Source organism: Triticum aestivum, chromosome 5D (assembly GCF_018294505.1).
Source record: "Triticum aestivum cultivar Chinese Spring chromosome 5D, IWGSC CS RefSeq v2.1, whole genome shotgun sequence".
Taxonomy (NCBI): Eukaryota; Viridiplantae; Streptophyta; class Magnoliopsida; order Poales; family Poaceae; genus Triticum; species Triticum aestivum.
In genome coordinates, this window is record NC_057808.1 from 388,858,013 (window position 1) to 388,874,093 (window position 16,081).

At 47.7% G+C, this 16,081-nt stretch overlaps 1 protein-coding gene across 1 annotated transcript; it reads right to left on the minus strand.

Annotated features, from left to right (window-relative positions):
- Window positions 1-1,136: 1,136 nt before the first annotated feature.
- Window positions 1,137-2,068, minus strand: LOC123125058 (protein RADIALIS-like 3). Its single transcript, XM_044545590.1, has 2 exons — window positions 1,734-2,068; window positions 1,137-1,458 (listed from the first exon to the last, which is right to left on the minus strand). The coding sequence occupies exon 1, from the start codon at window positions 2,005-2,007 to the stop codon at window positions 1,747-1,749; it is 261 nt and encodes an 86-aa protein (XP_044401525.1). The 5' UTR covers window positions 2,008-2,068; the 3' UTR covers window positions 1,137-1,458; window positions 1,734-1,746.
- Between the last annotated feature and the right edge of the window lie 14,013 nt (window positions 2,069-16,081).

Here is a 16,081-nt window from a genome sequence, read left to right on the forward strand (position 1 = left end):
TGTTGCACTATATGAAAACGCCGAACTAGTTAGCGTTGCTGGCCTGATCGAGACGCTACGTGGCAGGGCTGAAACGCCAAAGTTTGTAACGTTGCTGGAAACGCCAAGGGGGTGGGTGTTGCTGCCCAAGCATGCAACGCCAAGGGTGGTTGGCGTTTCAACTAGCTTTTCACATTTTTCATTTATTTATGAAGTGAAGCAATGCTAGCTAGTTCGGCTTTTCCAGATAGAGAAGAAACACCACGGCTTGTGGCGTTACCAAAAGGGTCAGATCGTGAAACCGAAATTACTGAATAAATTTTGGTTCTGCAAATTTGAAAACCGAAATACGAACCCAAAAAATTAGTTTCGGTCAATTCGGCTTCGGTCCCGGTTATTTTGGTTCGGTACATCGGTACTTGGTTAATGTGCCCACCCCTAATCGCACCGATAGAAGAGCCTAGCTAAAAAAAAATCAAGCCTTCTAAACAACACTTTGGGCATTAAAAAAATGGACAACATAAACATGGGTAGACTTGTGAGAACAGTGTTGATAAGAGTCAATCGTACCCCATATGACATGAGTTCCCCTTCCAACTGTTGAGCTTCTTTTGAAAACGATCCTTGATAATTTTCCATTCTTATTTTGTGAGCTTAGGGGGTGAATGAGTATTCCGAGGTACATAAACAAAAGAGATTCCACCTCACAACCGAAGAGTTGCCTATATTAATTCTCTCTTTCCTTGGCCTTTCCAAAGGAAAATAGCTCGCTCTTATGGAAATTTATTGAGATGCGAAAGCTGTTCGAAAAGACAAAGAATCAACTTCATGTTTTCACTTCATACATTTTTGTTATTGTAAATGTTTTTTTAAGGTTGTTATTGTAAATGTTCATATAGTTTTCTATAAACTTGGTCAAACTTTTCAAAGTTTGACTTCAATCAAAACTATGCGGAATAAATAAAACGGAGGGAGTACACAAGTTACCAGATGCCACATAGCCATACTCACATCTACTCCATCTTTGTCAGAAAGGATCAATAATTATTACTTGTAAAGTGTAATGTAAACATCCGAGTCATGAAGATGGATAAAACAGGAATATTCTACCAAGCACAAGTTCATAAACACTACACACAGGTAAAGGGGATTTACATCACAGATGTTTACTCCAAAACTTATTGGAGATGAGTAATACTGTACGCAATGAAAAATACAAGCTAGCATCAGCAAGACCAAGCACACTTGATTTGCTTACAAACCTAATTAATATTATGTACACACACATATGTTTTCTTCTTTTATTCCTAACCAAGTGCCCACAATCTTAGTTATACGGTACATAATTATGCTTGCTTCAATAACATGGTCCCAGCTAAGGACTAGATTATCAACAGGTTATCCTGTTTGCAGGATCTTCTCTCTCTTTTTTTGATGGAAAGCTCTTTGCAGGATCTTCAAAATTCAGAAGCTTTGCTCCTGAAAAAAACAACAACAACAAGAGATGTACCTTGTAAGTTAACATATCTTAACTTCTCAAATTTAGAACTGGGCTACATTATTGACATTTGCATTTTAATGGGAGAAACATGCATGCCCCCATTTGTTTGGATAGTTTTGTGTAGATGCTAGGCTAGGCCATGGTCTAACGTTATTATGAGAAGTGACTGAGTTGAGATCTCAAGGACCTGCTGATATTTCACACTTATAAAAACTGTAGACAAGAGACAAGGATCCGGTTGGGTTTTCGGTACCTTGATTGATGAATCAGTTCCAAGCCCCCCGGCCCTGGGTGTTGTACTTGGGGAAAGGAACCCTGCCGGAGTCGATCAGCTTGATGTCGCTATCAAGGATCTCGTAGTGGCGGCGCACCTCGTCGGCCGTCTTGGTCCCGCCCATGGCGCGGGACACCTTGAGCCAGCGGTCGGGCGTGCCCTCGCCGTAGTAGGCGAGTGCATCCTCGAACAGCTTGTTCTCTTTTTTGCTCCACTCCGCGCCGCGGGATGAGCTCCTCGACCCAGAAGACATCTCCAACTGGATCGGAAACCGAGCTACGTTTGCGCTGATTGATGGTTTTTGCACTTCAGAAGCTCCGGTGGTTATGGTTTGATGATCGCCGTGCTTCTTCGGTGCCCGCTATTTATAGGCGCTTGGGGCGCCGCCCCGCCGTCCTTGTCGCTCGAATGGTATCGGGATTGCCATCGGCTCGGGGATTGAAAGATCAGTGAGGCTAATTAGATTCTGAACTTTTTTGGATGAAGGTGCTTCCTTTGGAATGTAGATTCTGGTGCTGCGGTGCGCCTGGGAACAAAGAATCAACGATCGCCTGGGAACAAAGAATCAACGATCCACGTCAACGTCAAATGCATGCATGGCTCGTTAGTTCTTGTTTTCTTGAACTTGCAGCAAAGAGTCTACGGGGTCCTGCCTTGCATTTCGCGATCATTTTTGCGATAAGATTCAAAAGTCGAAGACCTAGCGTTTCCGGCCACTGTACCAACGTGGCGCCTTCCGGGCCGATGGGCAACATGGCGACGAGTTGGTGACTACGTCTGCACACTCTGGAGCTGCTCTATCCGATCGACGTGATAAGCAGATGCTCATGCCTCTTGGAGGTGCAGTAGCGATCAGGGCCACATGCAGAAATTCGCCTTTCTTGTCCGTGCCCGCGCTATGGATCGAGCGAGATATATACCTAGATAGAGAGATAGGCTAGCTAGGGTGGCGGGTGCGTATAGGAATGATCGAGCCGAGAGAATAATTTACGGCACATCAGGATTGGGATGCCCTTTTTGGCTCAGGAAAAGGAGTAAATATTCTGAATCCTGGCTTAGCTGATGTAGAGTAGAGACCGCCTGGATTCCAATCCCGCAAGTTGGTGCCTGGAATCTGAGAGGTTCCATTGGCAGATTTGGGATCCAGTTTGATGTAGACTGCACGCGGCGGTGGCTGCGTGTACGTTCGTGGTAGTAATCTCCGTGCATGCTGCGAGGTTGCTAGGTCACAGCAGAAACTCCCCACGAAGAGAATTCAACACGTACGTGAAGCAGCGAACTTTATGTCGTTAGAACCCGCACATGCTCTGCCCAGCAGAAATTCACCCTAAGTATAGCTGACAAGATGCACTTCAGAAAGGAGGTCCAGAAATCACAATTTGACGGGGGAATCCTGAAACCGCGCTTTATGCAGATTATATTCCACGAAGATTGATCTACTGTAGTGGGGAAAGATGCCCAGTTTAATTCTTTGGTCCACGGCGAGCATCAGACGGGCCGGAGCGCCTCCACGTGAGCTAGTAGCTCCTCCCATGGAGATGGAACATGTGGCGGCGAAATCTCGCAATTTCATTGCCCCCGTGGCCAACCGAGGAACATGAGCAGAGTCACAGGACCATGGATAAAAGGCATCACAACCTCATCATGGCATATGGTCAAATTCTTTCTCCAAACATATCGGAGTCATGAGTGGGGAGATCCATTCTTTCTCTTTGGTCTTAAAAGTTGGAACATATTCTAGCTACCAATTGGCGGCTACACATTGGATGGTTGGGATTATGCCAGGATGCAAGGTGCATCAACAGCTATCGCTACGAAGGACCTTCTTGGGCTGCAAAAATGTGGTACGGTAGTAAATTTTATTTTATTGTTGAAAGCACTGCCCTAAAGCTCTTTACTCGTTAGGCGGCACCTTATCTGATTGCAAGAATCCATTAGATGGCCAGGGATTACATCATACGTAACTGAAAGTTCATCAAATTTAACAGCAAAACACGCACAAAAATGGGCTAAAAAACTAGCACCTGCTCCCAGCAAATACTAGCTTAAACCCGTGGAAAGAGTGGATCATCGATCTCATCTCCTTCATGCTATGAACTCCTCCAGATTTGTCATCTTTGGTATCCCATAGTTGCTGCATCATTTGACAATCAGTCTCAACAGTAATAAACTGAAAAGTGAAAACCACGCTCCACCGCAAGCACGATTGCATCTCTGCAAGCAAGAAGCACACGACAAGCATGAGATTTTTTCCGGAAAAGAGGTTAAAACCCCCGGCCTCTGCATTAATAGATGCACACACTCATATTTATTAAATTATTTAATAAAGGTTTGACAAGAACATACACCAAACAATCTGAAACCACTACTCAAACCTACACACTCGATGATGGGAAATGACATCACCCCCACCATTTAGAACCGGGCTTACCGCCTATCCGCCCGCATGACATACTAGGGGCATAGACCCGGTGCAGCAGATCCAAAGTGTACACCACATGCACACGCTTCAGAAGCCGCCACCGTCATCGATCCGCTAACCCATCTCTAGAAAAGAGATATGCATTGTACTTGTGAGGCCGACCGGCCATCGACACCACCACGACGTCAAACACTCCGCCGCCCTGAGCTCGTCCATCCAGTCACATCCGTTGCCAAGAATGAGCTTCACCATGCTGCCAAGACCTGTCGTCGTCGACGCGGTAGATGCCACACAGCTCCACCTGCTAACCTCCACACCACCGTCGTTGCTTGAGCCCTTGTCCGGAGCCCACCGCCCACAGCCACACTCTCCCTAAAACCCAAACCTCCCAAGATGGCAACCCCGATTTTTTGTTCAAAAAGACCACTTGCCGAGACGAATTAACAGAAAAGACTACATGTAGATTAAATTGGCAAAAAAACCCCAGCCGTGGCGGCAGGCGCGGCAGCCAACACGTGGCACCTGCCGCCACGTCTGGTGGCGGCAGCACCTGCCGCCAAACTGGCAGGCGGCCACCAGCGAGTAACAGGAATTGGCATTCGCGGCCATCCTGCGATGGAACGGTGCTGGCCTTGTGGGCCATGCCGCCAACGTATGAGGCGGCCTCTGCCGCTGCTGTTCTATGCACTAATTGTGCTTTTTGACTTTTTAGATGGCACTAATTCCTACAAGACTACGATGACTGAAGCACTATTTGATTCCCATCTACATACTGATTGTAGTGTTTTAGATCACGTATATTTTTCGCCTAAAATTATGTCTGTTCACGGTTATTTTCACGCCATTAGAGCAACTCCAACGCGCCGAGCTAAACGGACGGCGCTTTTATCCGCTTTTTGTCCGTTTGTGTCGGCCGCCCGCTCGGTGTCCGCCCTCTTTAAGATTTGGGTCGGCAGTTCGCCCAATGGCTGCGACCCATTTTCATGTCCGCGTGCAAATTTCGAATAAGGTCCGCGGCCATAGATCATGCCAGCGGGCATGTCGTCGCCCGAAGTTCATGCCTACACCATGCCAGCAGGCATGTCGTCGCCCGAAGTTCACGTCGGCTGGCATGGGCCGCGCGCGTTTCCTCCCCTCCGGATGACGAGCCACCGGCCACCGGTGTGGCATTGAGGTCGATGGTTGCTGGCGCGGGCGTGGAAGGCGCCATCACGCTCACCTCGAGCGAGCATTCCCCGGAGAGTCGGGAGCCTTGCGGATAGACATGGAAGCCGGGTATCGGCTGCGTCGCTGACGTGCTGGCCAGGGTTTAACCCTAGAAACATCAGCGTGACGCGGCGCGTTAGGGGCCTCCTACTGCGCGGCGGCCGCCGCGATGCTTCGTCCCTTGCGCCCGCCGCGTGCCTCCGGCCCTTCCTCTTTGTTAATTCCCTTGCGCGCTCCGCGGGCGTTAGCTTCTTCTTCGGCTTGGGCGCGGCAGCGGTCTTGCGGGAGGGGGGAGGCTTGCCAGGTGGAGTAGTTGGCGCGCGTCGCGCGTGTCCGCCTCGTGTCTGGGCCGACGCAAATGAGCCTCAAAATGGGCCGGGAATGGGTCGGCAGGCGGACAAAAAGCGGACGCGCGTCCGTTTGGGTCGGCGCGTTGAACCAACTTTTCTGTCTGCGCCGACCCAAACGGACGCGCGCGAACGAAATAGGTCGCCGCGTTGAAGTTGCTCTTATATTTGTCATCGGAGTAGCCCAGCGCCTCCGGCGACCAAACGTCCCGCACCGGCAGTGGATCCACGAGGAGGGGAAATGAGCAGCTCCGCCACCGCCTACGCCGGTACAAACTAATAATACAAGTACATCTGAATTTTAAACGGGAAATATATGTGATCCAAAACACTACAATCAGTGTGTACACAGATGAAATTTTAGACGGGAATCAGATAGTGCTTCAATCATCGTAGTCTTCGTAGCAATTAGTGCCATCTAAAAAGACGAAAGGCATTGCAATCAGTCCATAGAATAACAACACGATGGGAATCAACACAGCAAAACAATCTCCGCGTTGCAAAACAGCAACGGCAGAGGCCGCCTCAATCGTCGGCGGCATGGCCCACAAGGCCAACAACGTTCCATCATGGGACGCCCGCGCCTGCCGATTCGTGTTACTCGCCGGTGGTGTGGCGGCAGGTGTTACACTGGGTCTTTTTTGTTAATTTGATTCGCAGGTATTTTTTTATTAATTCATCTCAGTAAGAGGTCTTTTTAAACAAAAAATCGGCAACCCCATGGAGGGTACGACGCGCATTGCACTGCCGCCGCCGCCCAATCCAAGGCTGAAAACGGAGATGAAGTTTGGTTTTGGGATGATACTTAAACATGTTTGTGGCTTTACATTGATTGCTTTGACTATGTAAAACTAATATGGTCGTTAATGATAGAGGAACGTATGAGCTCCTAAATTTGTAGCCGATGAGGGAGGAAGCTACCACGTCAAGGGAAGATCTAGAGCACACTTATTGACCGCGTTGTCATTGTCGTTGAAGCCACAACGCCAGCCGACCGAAATTCTAACGACTAAGGCTTAAACCTGAATCTCTAAATATGCTTTCGTCCTGCTTTATAAATAAAACAACCACCAAGTTTACGAGCAACACATGAAATAAAGTTGTCTGCTCAGGCATCAGCACAAACACGCCCAAGAAAAGCATAAAGGAAATAAGAAAAAAGACCACCCACTACTAGGGAAAAGTCTAGCAGCAGCGCGGGTTTTAGGTATATCAGTAGCGCGGGGACCGGCGCTACTAATAAGGTGCTACAGCTAACCCATAGCAGCAGCGCGTGCACGCCCGCGCTACTGCTATACAAGTGTAGCAGCAGCATGCTGCGTGGAAGCTCGCTACTGCTAATAGCTCTAGCGCGCTTTGGCCGTACGCGCTACTGCTATAGTCACGCTGCTGCTAACTTTTCTCCACTCGCTACTGCTAATTTTAGTAGTTTTTGATATTTTTTTCTGCATATTTGTTTTGTATTTGAACAGGCTTTATACAAGAATCTTTAGCACATACAAATGTCATCATCATACACATACAAATGGCTGCGAGACCACAAATGTAATCATAGCATATACATACAAATAGTCTCATCATAATCATCATCCAACACAAAGTGGTATCTCGTCATCATCTCAAAAATAGCGATACATGCAAGTCTCGAATACTTGCAACTACAACGTCATCCATCTAAACAATGATATACGCGAGAAGTGCTATCACTATGAGTGATAGTGGAACTATGCAGTACATGAGGCGGCGGTCATGAGTCCTCTCTCGCGCTCGCCTGAACCTCAAGTAACTAGCTTGTGCTTCTTGTCTGCTTTTGAAGCCTTTATGGTTGACGCCCAAGACTCCCTGCACTTGTGCCTGCACTCATGCCACTCGTCATACACTCCCGGAACCTTCCCTTCGTACACGACATAGCACTTGGCCATCAAGAAACTAGGTACCTGTTAGAGATGCATCTTCATCAAGAGGGTACAATCATATGCAACAAAATATACCAGAGCAACACGAAAAAGAAAGGGTTAGCAACTAGATGCAACATACAGTACGCAAACTAATTAACTAGAGGTACGCAGGTCATCGTACGCAAACTAACAAAGTAGCGTTACGCAAGTTCGGCAGGGACTGTGGACATCACAAAGTTTCATCGCTACAGGAAGTCTACAAGTTCAACCGACACATATCATCATCATCGGCATCGTAAATCACTAGAAGTTCCATCCTTCCATATCATCGAGGATGGACCCTAGCTTCTTGAACGGCGTGAGGTCTAGACGTTGCATGCCTATGTGAGTTCGGACGTCAGCTCGCGATATAGGACCGCCTTCTCATCGATGACTTCTTTCATGATGATCGTCGCAATGTCCCTTTGGATGCGAAAGAAGTCATCTCTAAGTTTATAATCCGCTTCTCCATGAGATACTAGCCACTTGTGGATATGATCATCATTTCTGCTTGTCATGCGAAGCTTTTGGTGATCCCTGCTGAACTCAATCATGAGATGGACGATGTAGAATCCATCCTTCTTGCTTGGTTTTGGGATATGGATGCAGCAGAAGTTAGTTTTATGCGCGAAACCCATCTTCTTGTTCCTTTGTTTCCTGATCTGCATGTGGCCACCTCTAATGCTGAAGCCTTGGAGAGCATCATCTAGAATATTCATTATGTGGGTGTAGTCCTTTTTCTTGTAGTCTCTGGAAGGGTCGAAATACACGGCGTGGGAGACTCGCGGGTAAAGAATGATAAGGACGGCGCGCCCGTTGCTGCGGGGAAAAGACACCTCAAATTATTCTCCATATGAGCGAGAAGGAATGATTGAAATGTACGAAAGGGTTGTCCGGAACTGACTTACTTTGGATGATAAGGCAGGAGGACAATTTCCTGGTCCTTATTCTGTACCATGAAGTTTTGGAGGTAGTTCCTAGCAGTTTCACGCTCAAAGTCGCCGTGACTCAAGAAAGACTCGTGCATGTAGTACGGATCCGCCACACAGATTTGCGAGACTTCTTCTCTCTTCATGACGGAGCTCATATGTAGCACAAAAAGGCGGACGATTGTAAAATCGAGCCGCCTCGTCAGAAACATCTCAAAGATATGGTCAAACCGCAGGAAGAACACCTTTGCGGGCCGTGTGTCGACGTAGCACTTCCCCTCAGGCACACGAGCCGTGTATGTCGGATATCTTGGATCCTTCGAGGCTAGTAGGCTTTTCTCAGTCGACAACACATGGTCGTGCAGTATCCTGAGATCCCCTGATAGTGCCTCCAGCGGTTTCGGCGGTAGCATCGGCTCGCCCGTGAGATGGAACATGGCCGCACCTTTCACGGGTACACGCTCTTCAGAATCCATCATCTGGCTGCTATGTGCTCTGGCTTGTTTGGAGGCAGCTATCTTCCCGGATCTCTTCCTCTCCTTTTTCTTGGGCACACCTTCCAGGCCCTTCCTTAACCCCTGCCCCAATATTCCCGGGCTAAGCACTGTACAACCCCTGGCTAGTTGAGCCTGTGTTGAGGTGGCACTACTAGGAAAAGGCCTACTAGTGGCGCACCAGTTTTGCCTACTAATGGCGCACTACTGGTGCGCCACTAGTACCACGCCACTAGTATTAAATACTAATGACGCACCACTGGTGCGCCATTAGTATCTGGTATACTAATGGCGCACTGGTGCGCCATTAGTATAGGCCACGGTGCGCCATTAGTATAGGCCACTGGTGCGCCATTAGTATCTGGTATACTAATATACTAATGGCGCACCACTGGTGCGCCATTAGTATAGGCCACGGTGCGCCATTAGTATAGGCCACTGGTGCGCCATTAGTATAGGCCACGGTGCGCCATTAGTATTTTTGAATTTTGAAGGCGGGAAAATAGTAGTGGCGCACCGTCTAACCCCCACCGTGCGCCATTGCTATTTTTGAATTTTGAATTTGGATCTGGATCGCGATTTTTTTGCCCATTTTTTGCTCATTTTTTTGCACGATATTTTTTCAAATTTTGTTCTCTTTTTTGTATCTTGTACGTTCTTTTGCCGGAGAGGGGGAGTAGGAGGTCACCGGAGAGGCGCTCGCCTACATCGCCGGAGAGGAGGAGGAGGTCGCCGGAGAGGAGTTCACCGGAGCACCGGAGAGGAGGAAGGAGAAACCGTGAGGGGAGGGGAGGAGAGGAGGGAGGAGGAGCTCACCGGAGAGGAGGGAGGAGGAGATCACCGGAGAGGAGGGAGGAGAAACCGTGAGGGGAGGGGAGGAGAGGAGGGAGGAGAAGGTCGCCGGAGAGGAGGAGGGTAGTATGGTGGAGGAGAGAAGGGGAGATGGAGTGGAGGAGAGGAGGAGATGGAGTGGAGGAGAGGTGGAGTGGAGGAGAAGAATGAAGAGGTAAGGAGGAGAGGACCACGCCCAGCCATATATACGGCATAGTAATGGCGCACCGCGGGCAGGTGCGCCATTACTAACTTTTTTATTTTTTTATATTTTTTTTTTGAATTTTGAAGGCGGGAACATAGTAATGGCGCACCACGGGCAGGTGCGCCATTAGTAAGTTTGAATTTTTTTAAATTTGTTTGCCTCTCCAGATCTTAAAAGCCCCGTATCTTTTTTCTGTTAGGTTTTTGAGAATTTTGAAAATGTTTAACGGGGTTCCCCCTGTTAAATTCGGATGTAACTTTTCGAGTAGATGATTTTTCATATAAAATACTTTTTCATCCGAGTTCGTATGCAAAAGTTGTGCCCATTTTACAAATTCTCGAGAGATTTTGCAAAAAAGTCGAAAATTCATGTTTATAAATTTTGCTAACAACTAGACCACATATCACATGGGAATCTTATTTTCTTTTTTTTGAAACTGAAAAGGCAGTCACGGGGTGCATTCGGGGGAATGTTTGGGCCAAACTACTAATGGCGCACCACGGGTATGGTGCGCCATTACTAGTTTTATTTTTTAAACTACTAATGGCGCACCGTGGGAGTGGTGCGCCATTACTAGTCCCACGGTGCGCCATTAGTAGTTTAAAAAATAAAATAAAATAAAAATTTGAAAAAAAATTGAAACATATTTACTAATGGCGCACCGTGGGAGTGGTGCGCCATTACTAGTTGAACTAGTAATGGCGCACTATCCCCGGTACGCCATTACTAGTTTTGAAGAAAAAATTTTACTAATGGCGCACCATGGATGTGGTGCGGCATTAGTATTTGCACACTAATGGCGCACCAACACATGGTGCGCCATTACTATTTAGTAATGGCGCACCACATGCATAGTGCATCATTAGTGTCCATATTGGCTATAGCTGTTTTTGTAGTAGTGTGGCATCTTCAGGCGTGTTCTGTGAGGATTTCATGAAGAGAGACTTTTTGCAATCCCTGCTACGACCTTCCTGCCCGGGCAGATCATCCATATCCTCATTAGCATGCTGATAGCCTGATTCGTCATATGGTTGACTCATCATATCTATGTCACAGTCATACGCGTTTGTATTGAGAAAACCCATAGGGTCGACCTCCGTCTCATCATCCATTCTCTGTTCTACATGACCGATTACATCAGCCAGTACTATTGCACCCCTTTCATCACGTCGTCCGCCGCTCTCACCCGGCACTACAGGAGCTGGTAATTGTGTAGGCGGGGTGGTCTCCGCACATGCTTGTTGATGTGTGGTTATTGGTGTGCTCTCGGCCGGCTCCAAACGAATAAGATTCTTCGGCCATAGCAGCACCCAACCCTTGCAGCTTCCAATCCGCGGCGGGGTCTCGTCGTCCTCTCCCACATGCTGTACTGGAGGAGGCAAATCCTCGTGCCCCGATTTCACACTGGACAAGCTAACCCTGAAGTGCCCAGCGGGGATCGGCTGTTTGTGAAACGTGGGTTGCAAGGGGTTTATTATCATCCCCTTTCCCACGTCCACCTTCTGGCCTTTGATAAATAGAGCATGGTGCACGGGGTTTCTTTCGATAGTGTTGTGTGAATGTCAGGCTTGGCAAAGAGTGTGATTAAGTAGAACTAGAGGATAAACAGCCCTAGCTAGCTAGGACATTCCCTCAAAAAAACAAAAAAACAAAAAAAAAACAAGAGTCAAGGATCCGGTTGGGTTTTGGTTACCTTGATTGATTAATCAGTTCCAAGCCCCCTGGGTGTTGTACTTGGGGAAAGGAACCCTGCCGGAGTCGATCAGCTTGATGTCGCCGTCAAGGATCTCGTAGTGGTGGCGCACCTCGTCGGCATTCTTGGTCCCGCCCATGGCACGGGACACCTTGAGCTAGCGGTCGGGCATGCCCTCGCCGTAGTAGGCGAGTGCCTCCTCGAACAGCTTATTCTCCTTCTTGCTCCACTCCGGGTTGGCGCCGCCGCGGGATGAGCTCCTTGACCCAGAAGAAGACATCTCCAACTGGATGCGAAACCGAGCTAAGTTAGCGCTGATGCTTTTTCTGATGGTTTTTGCACTTCAGAAACTCCGGTGGTTATGGTTTGATGCTCGCTGTGCTGCTTCGGTGCCCGCTATTTATAGGCGCTTGGGCCGCCGCCCCGACGGCCTTGTTGCTCGAATGGTATCGGGATTGCCATCGGCTTGGCGACTGAAAGGTCAGTGAGGCTAATTAATTACATTCTGATTCTGAACTTTTTTGGATGAAGGAGCTGGTGACTACGTCTGCACACTCTCGAGCTGCTCTATCCGGTCGACGTGATAAGCTGATGCTCATTCCTCTTGGAGGTGCAGTAGCGATCAGGGCCACATGCAGAAATTCGCCTTTCTTGTCCGTGCCCGCGCTATGGATCGAGCGAGATATATACCTAGATAGAGAGATAGGCTAGCTGGGGTGGCGGGTGGGTATACGAACGATCGAGCCGAGAGAATCTACAGCACATCTGGAATGGGATGCCCTTTTTGGCTAAGGAAAAGGAGTAAATATTCTGAATCATGGCTGAAGTGATGCCTGGATTCCAATCCCGCAGGAATGGGAATGGGATGCCCTTTTTGGCAGAGGAAAAGGAATAAATATTCTGAATCCTGGCTGAAGTGATGTAGAGGCCGCCTGGATTCCAATCCCGCAAGTTGGTGCCTGGAATCTGAGAGCTTCCGTTGGCAGATTTGGGATCTAGTTTGATGCAGATTGTATGTGGTGACTGTGTGAGCTAGTCAAGAGTCAAGACACAAAGCATGACCACGGGTACAAACCCAGTAAGAAAACCACTAGAAGAACAGTGATCTCCGTGCTGTGAGGCTGCTAGGTACGTAGTACACAGCAGAGGCGAGCTCACAAAGAGAATTCAAGCAGCGTACTTATGTATTTCAGAAAGCATGAGCTCTGCCTAGCTAGCAGAAATTCGCCCTAAGTGAAGTAGCTGACAAGATGCATTTCAGAAAGGAGGTTCAAAAATCAGAATATGACAGGGGGATCCTGTCATCCCGAAACCGCGCTTTATGCGGATTATATTCCAGCGAGATCGATCTATTCGGCCCATGCCTCCTCGATCTACTGTACTGGGCAAGATGCCCGGTTTCTTTGGTCCACGGTCGGCACCAGACGGACCCGAGCGCCTCCACGTGAGCTAGCTAGCTAGCTTCTCCCGTAAAGATGGAATATGTGGCAGCGGAATCTCTGCATGGTGGCGTTGGAAAATCTCGCAATGCCATGGCCCCCGTGGCCAACCGAGGAACATGAGCAGAGTCACATGACCATGGATAGAAGGCATCGCAACCTCATCGTGGCATATGGTCAAATTCCTTCTCCAAACATATCGGAGTCGTGGGTGGGGAGAAGAGGTCCATTATTTCTTTTTGGTCTTAGAAGTTGGAATAGATTCTGCCAATTGGCGGCTAGACATTGGATGGTTGGGATTATGCCAGGATGCAAGGTGCATCAGCAGCTATCGCTACCAAGAACCTTGGGCTGCAAAAATATGGTTCTGTATTTTATGTGACATGACTTTCAACACACGGATGCCCCTACACCCTTCATAAACAGTAAATTCAAAAAAACAGATCAAAAAATCGGAAACTTTGGGGGATCAAAGATGATCAAACGTTCGATGTTGTTACAAAGTTTCAGCCACAAATAACATTTGGAAAGACCTCACCTAAAAAGACAAAATCAGTGTTCAACGTTTATGTGCAGTTTTGAGTAGTGATTTTTTTTTGGTCAGGGCTCCTCGAATGTTGTTTGTGCCTGAAACTTTGCAAGAACATCAAAAGTTTGCCCAACTTTGATCCCCTAAAGTTTCAGATTTTTTTTGATTTTGTTTTCATTTTTATGAATTTACAGTTTCACGAGGATGTAGGGGCACCCAGGAGCTGTCACACCTTCCTCATATTTTGTTTTATTTTTGAAAGCACGGCCCTAAAGCTCTTTATTCGTTAGGCGGCACCTTATCTGATTGCAAAGAATCAATTAGATGAAGATTACATCATATATAACTGAAAGTTCATTACAGCAAAGCGCGCAGAAGAATGGGCTAAAGAATTAGCACTGCGCCCAGCAAATACTAGCTTAAACCCCTGGAAATAGTGGAGCATCGATCTTATCTCCTTCATGATATGAACTGAAAAGTGAAAACCACGCTCCATCACAAACACGATTGCATCTCCGCAAGCAAGAAGCAGACGACAAGTATGCTATATTTTTCTTAAAAAGGAGCTTAAATGCCCCGACCTCTGCATCAATAGATGCACACAATTATTTTTATTAAATTATTTAACAAAGGCCTGACAACAACCTACACGAAACAACCCAAAGCCACCACCCAAACGTACAAAATCGATAATGGGGAATGATGTCACTCCCCACCATTTAGAACCGGGAGCATAGACCCGGTGCAGCAGACCCAACGCGTACGCCACATGCACATGCTTCAGAAGCCGTCACCACCATCGATCCACTGACCCATCTACAGAAAACAGATCCACATTATACTTGCCAGGCTGACCAGCCATCGAAGCTGCCATGGCACCAAACATGTCACCTCCTTGCTTTCGTCGCCAAGACTGAGGTGCACCATGCCACCAAGACCCGCTGTCCTCGACGCGGTAGATGCCACGTCGTTCCACCTGCCAACCTTCACACCACCACCGTTGCCCGAGCCCTTGTCTGGAGCCCACCGCCCAGCCGCACTCTCTCGAAAACCAAAACCTCCCAAGATAGCACCTCCATGGAGGGTACGACGTGCATGACGCCGCCGCCCAATCCAAGGCTGAAAATAGAAATGAAGTTCGGTTTTGGGATGATACTTAAACATGACATGTTTGTGGCTTTACATTGGTTGCTTTGGCTATATGGAAATAATATGGTCGTTAATAATACAGGAATGTCTGAGCTCCTAGATATGCCGCTGACGAGGAAGGAAGCTACCACATCAAGGGGAGATCTATAGCACACTTATTCGCCGTCCTTGTCATTGTTGTCGAAGCCACAACGCCAGCCGACCGAAATTCTAATGATTAATGCCTAAAACTATAGAACCTCGAAATATGTTTACACCTCGCTTTATAAATAAAGCAACCACCAAGTTTACGCTACACATGAAATAAAGTTGTCTGCTGGGGCATCAGCACAAACACGCCAAAAAAGCATAAAAGAAATAAGAAAAAAGACCACCAAGTGGACGGCCTGAACCTACAGAAAACATGACTTGAACGCGGGGCTCCATCGACCCACCTACTCATTGTAACCGCAAGGCCACCAGGAGGAGAGGGGTCGCTAGAGAATGGCGGCAAAAAGGAGAACCCCCCCCCCCCCCCCCCCCCAAGGAATCGCCGCCATTTGTTTCCTCAGATTCAGTCTGTTTAGCAACGCTAGGAAGGGCATCAATAAGTAAGTAAATCCAGTTTGACAAAGATCAGTGCAATATTTCAGGTTCACGGACTGATTAAAATCATGGGCTAAAGGATTAATCGGCAGATAGAATTGCAGCAAAATTTAGGCCTACAGGCGTAATTCTCCTGTGAAATTGGCGCTATCTCGCACCATTTTGGGAGGCAGGAAAATAGTAGGGCAGTTACTAAACGACGATAGCGGCACAATAGCATTGATTTCACGGGCAGTTTAATTGAGATTTTAATCTTCCAAATATGTTTTCTATGGAGCACCAGTCCCGTATTGATGAGGTCCTCATGAATAGACCAGTGTAAACATTTTTTGTTAGAAAATGAGGACGACCCCTGGCCTCTGCATCTGGACGATGCATACAACCACTTTATTAATTATTCACAAAAACCTTACAAAGTAATACATCAGTATGTCTGAAGCCACCATCTTGGCAATATCTGTCGCAACTCCTATCCACTTGATGAAGGGGAGCCGATAGTTTGTGTCGAATACCAAACAGACCTCACACCATAGCATAACATCTAAAACCGAAGGCCCCAAC

Excerpts from the sequence above, each read along its gene's own strand:
- LOC123125058 (XM_044545590.1), bottom strand. The coding sequence starts at position 2,007 with ATGTCTTCTGGGTCGAGGAGCTCATCCCGCGGCGCGGAGTGGAGCAAA.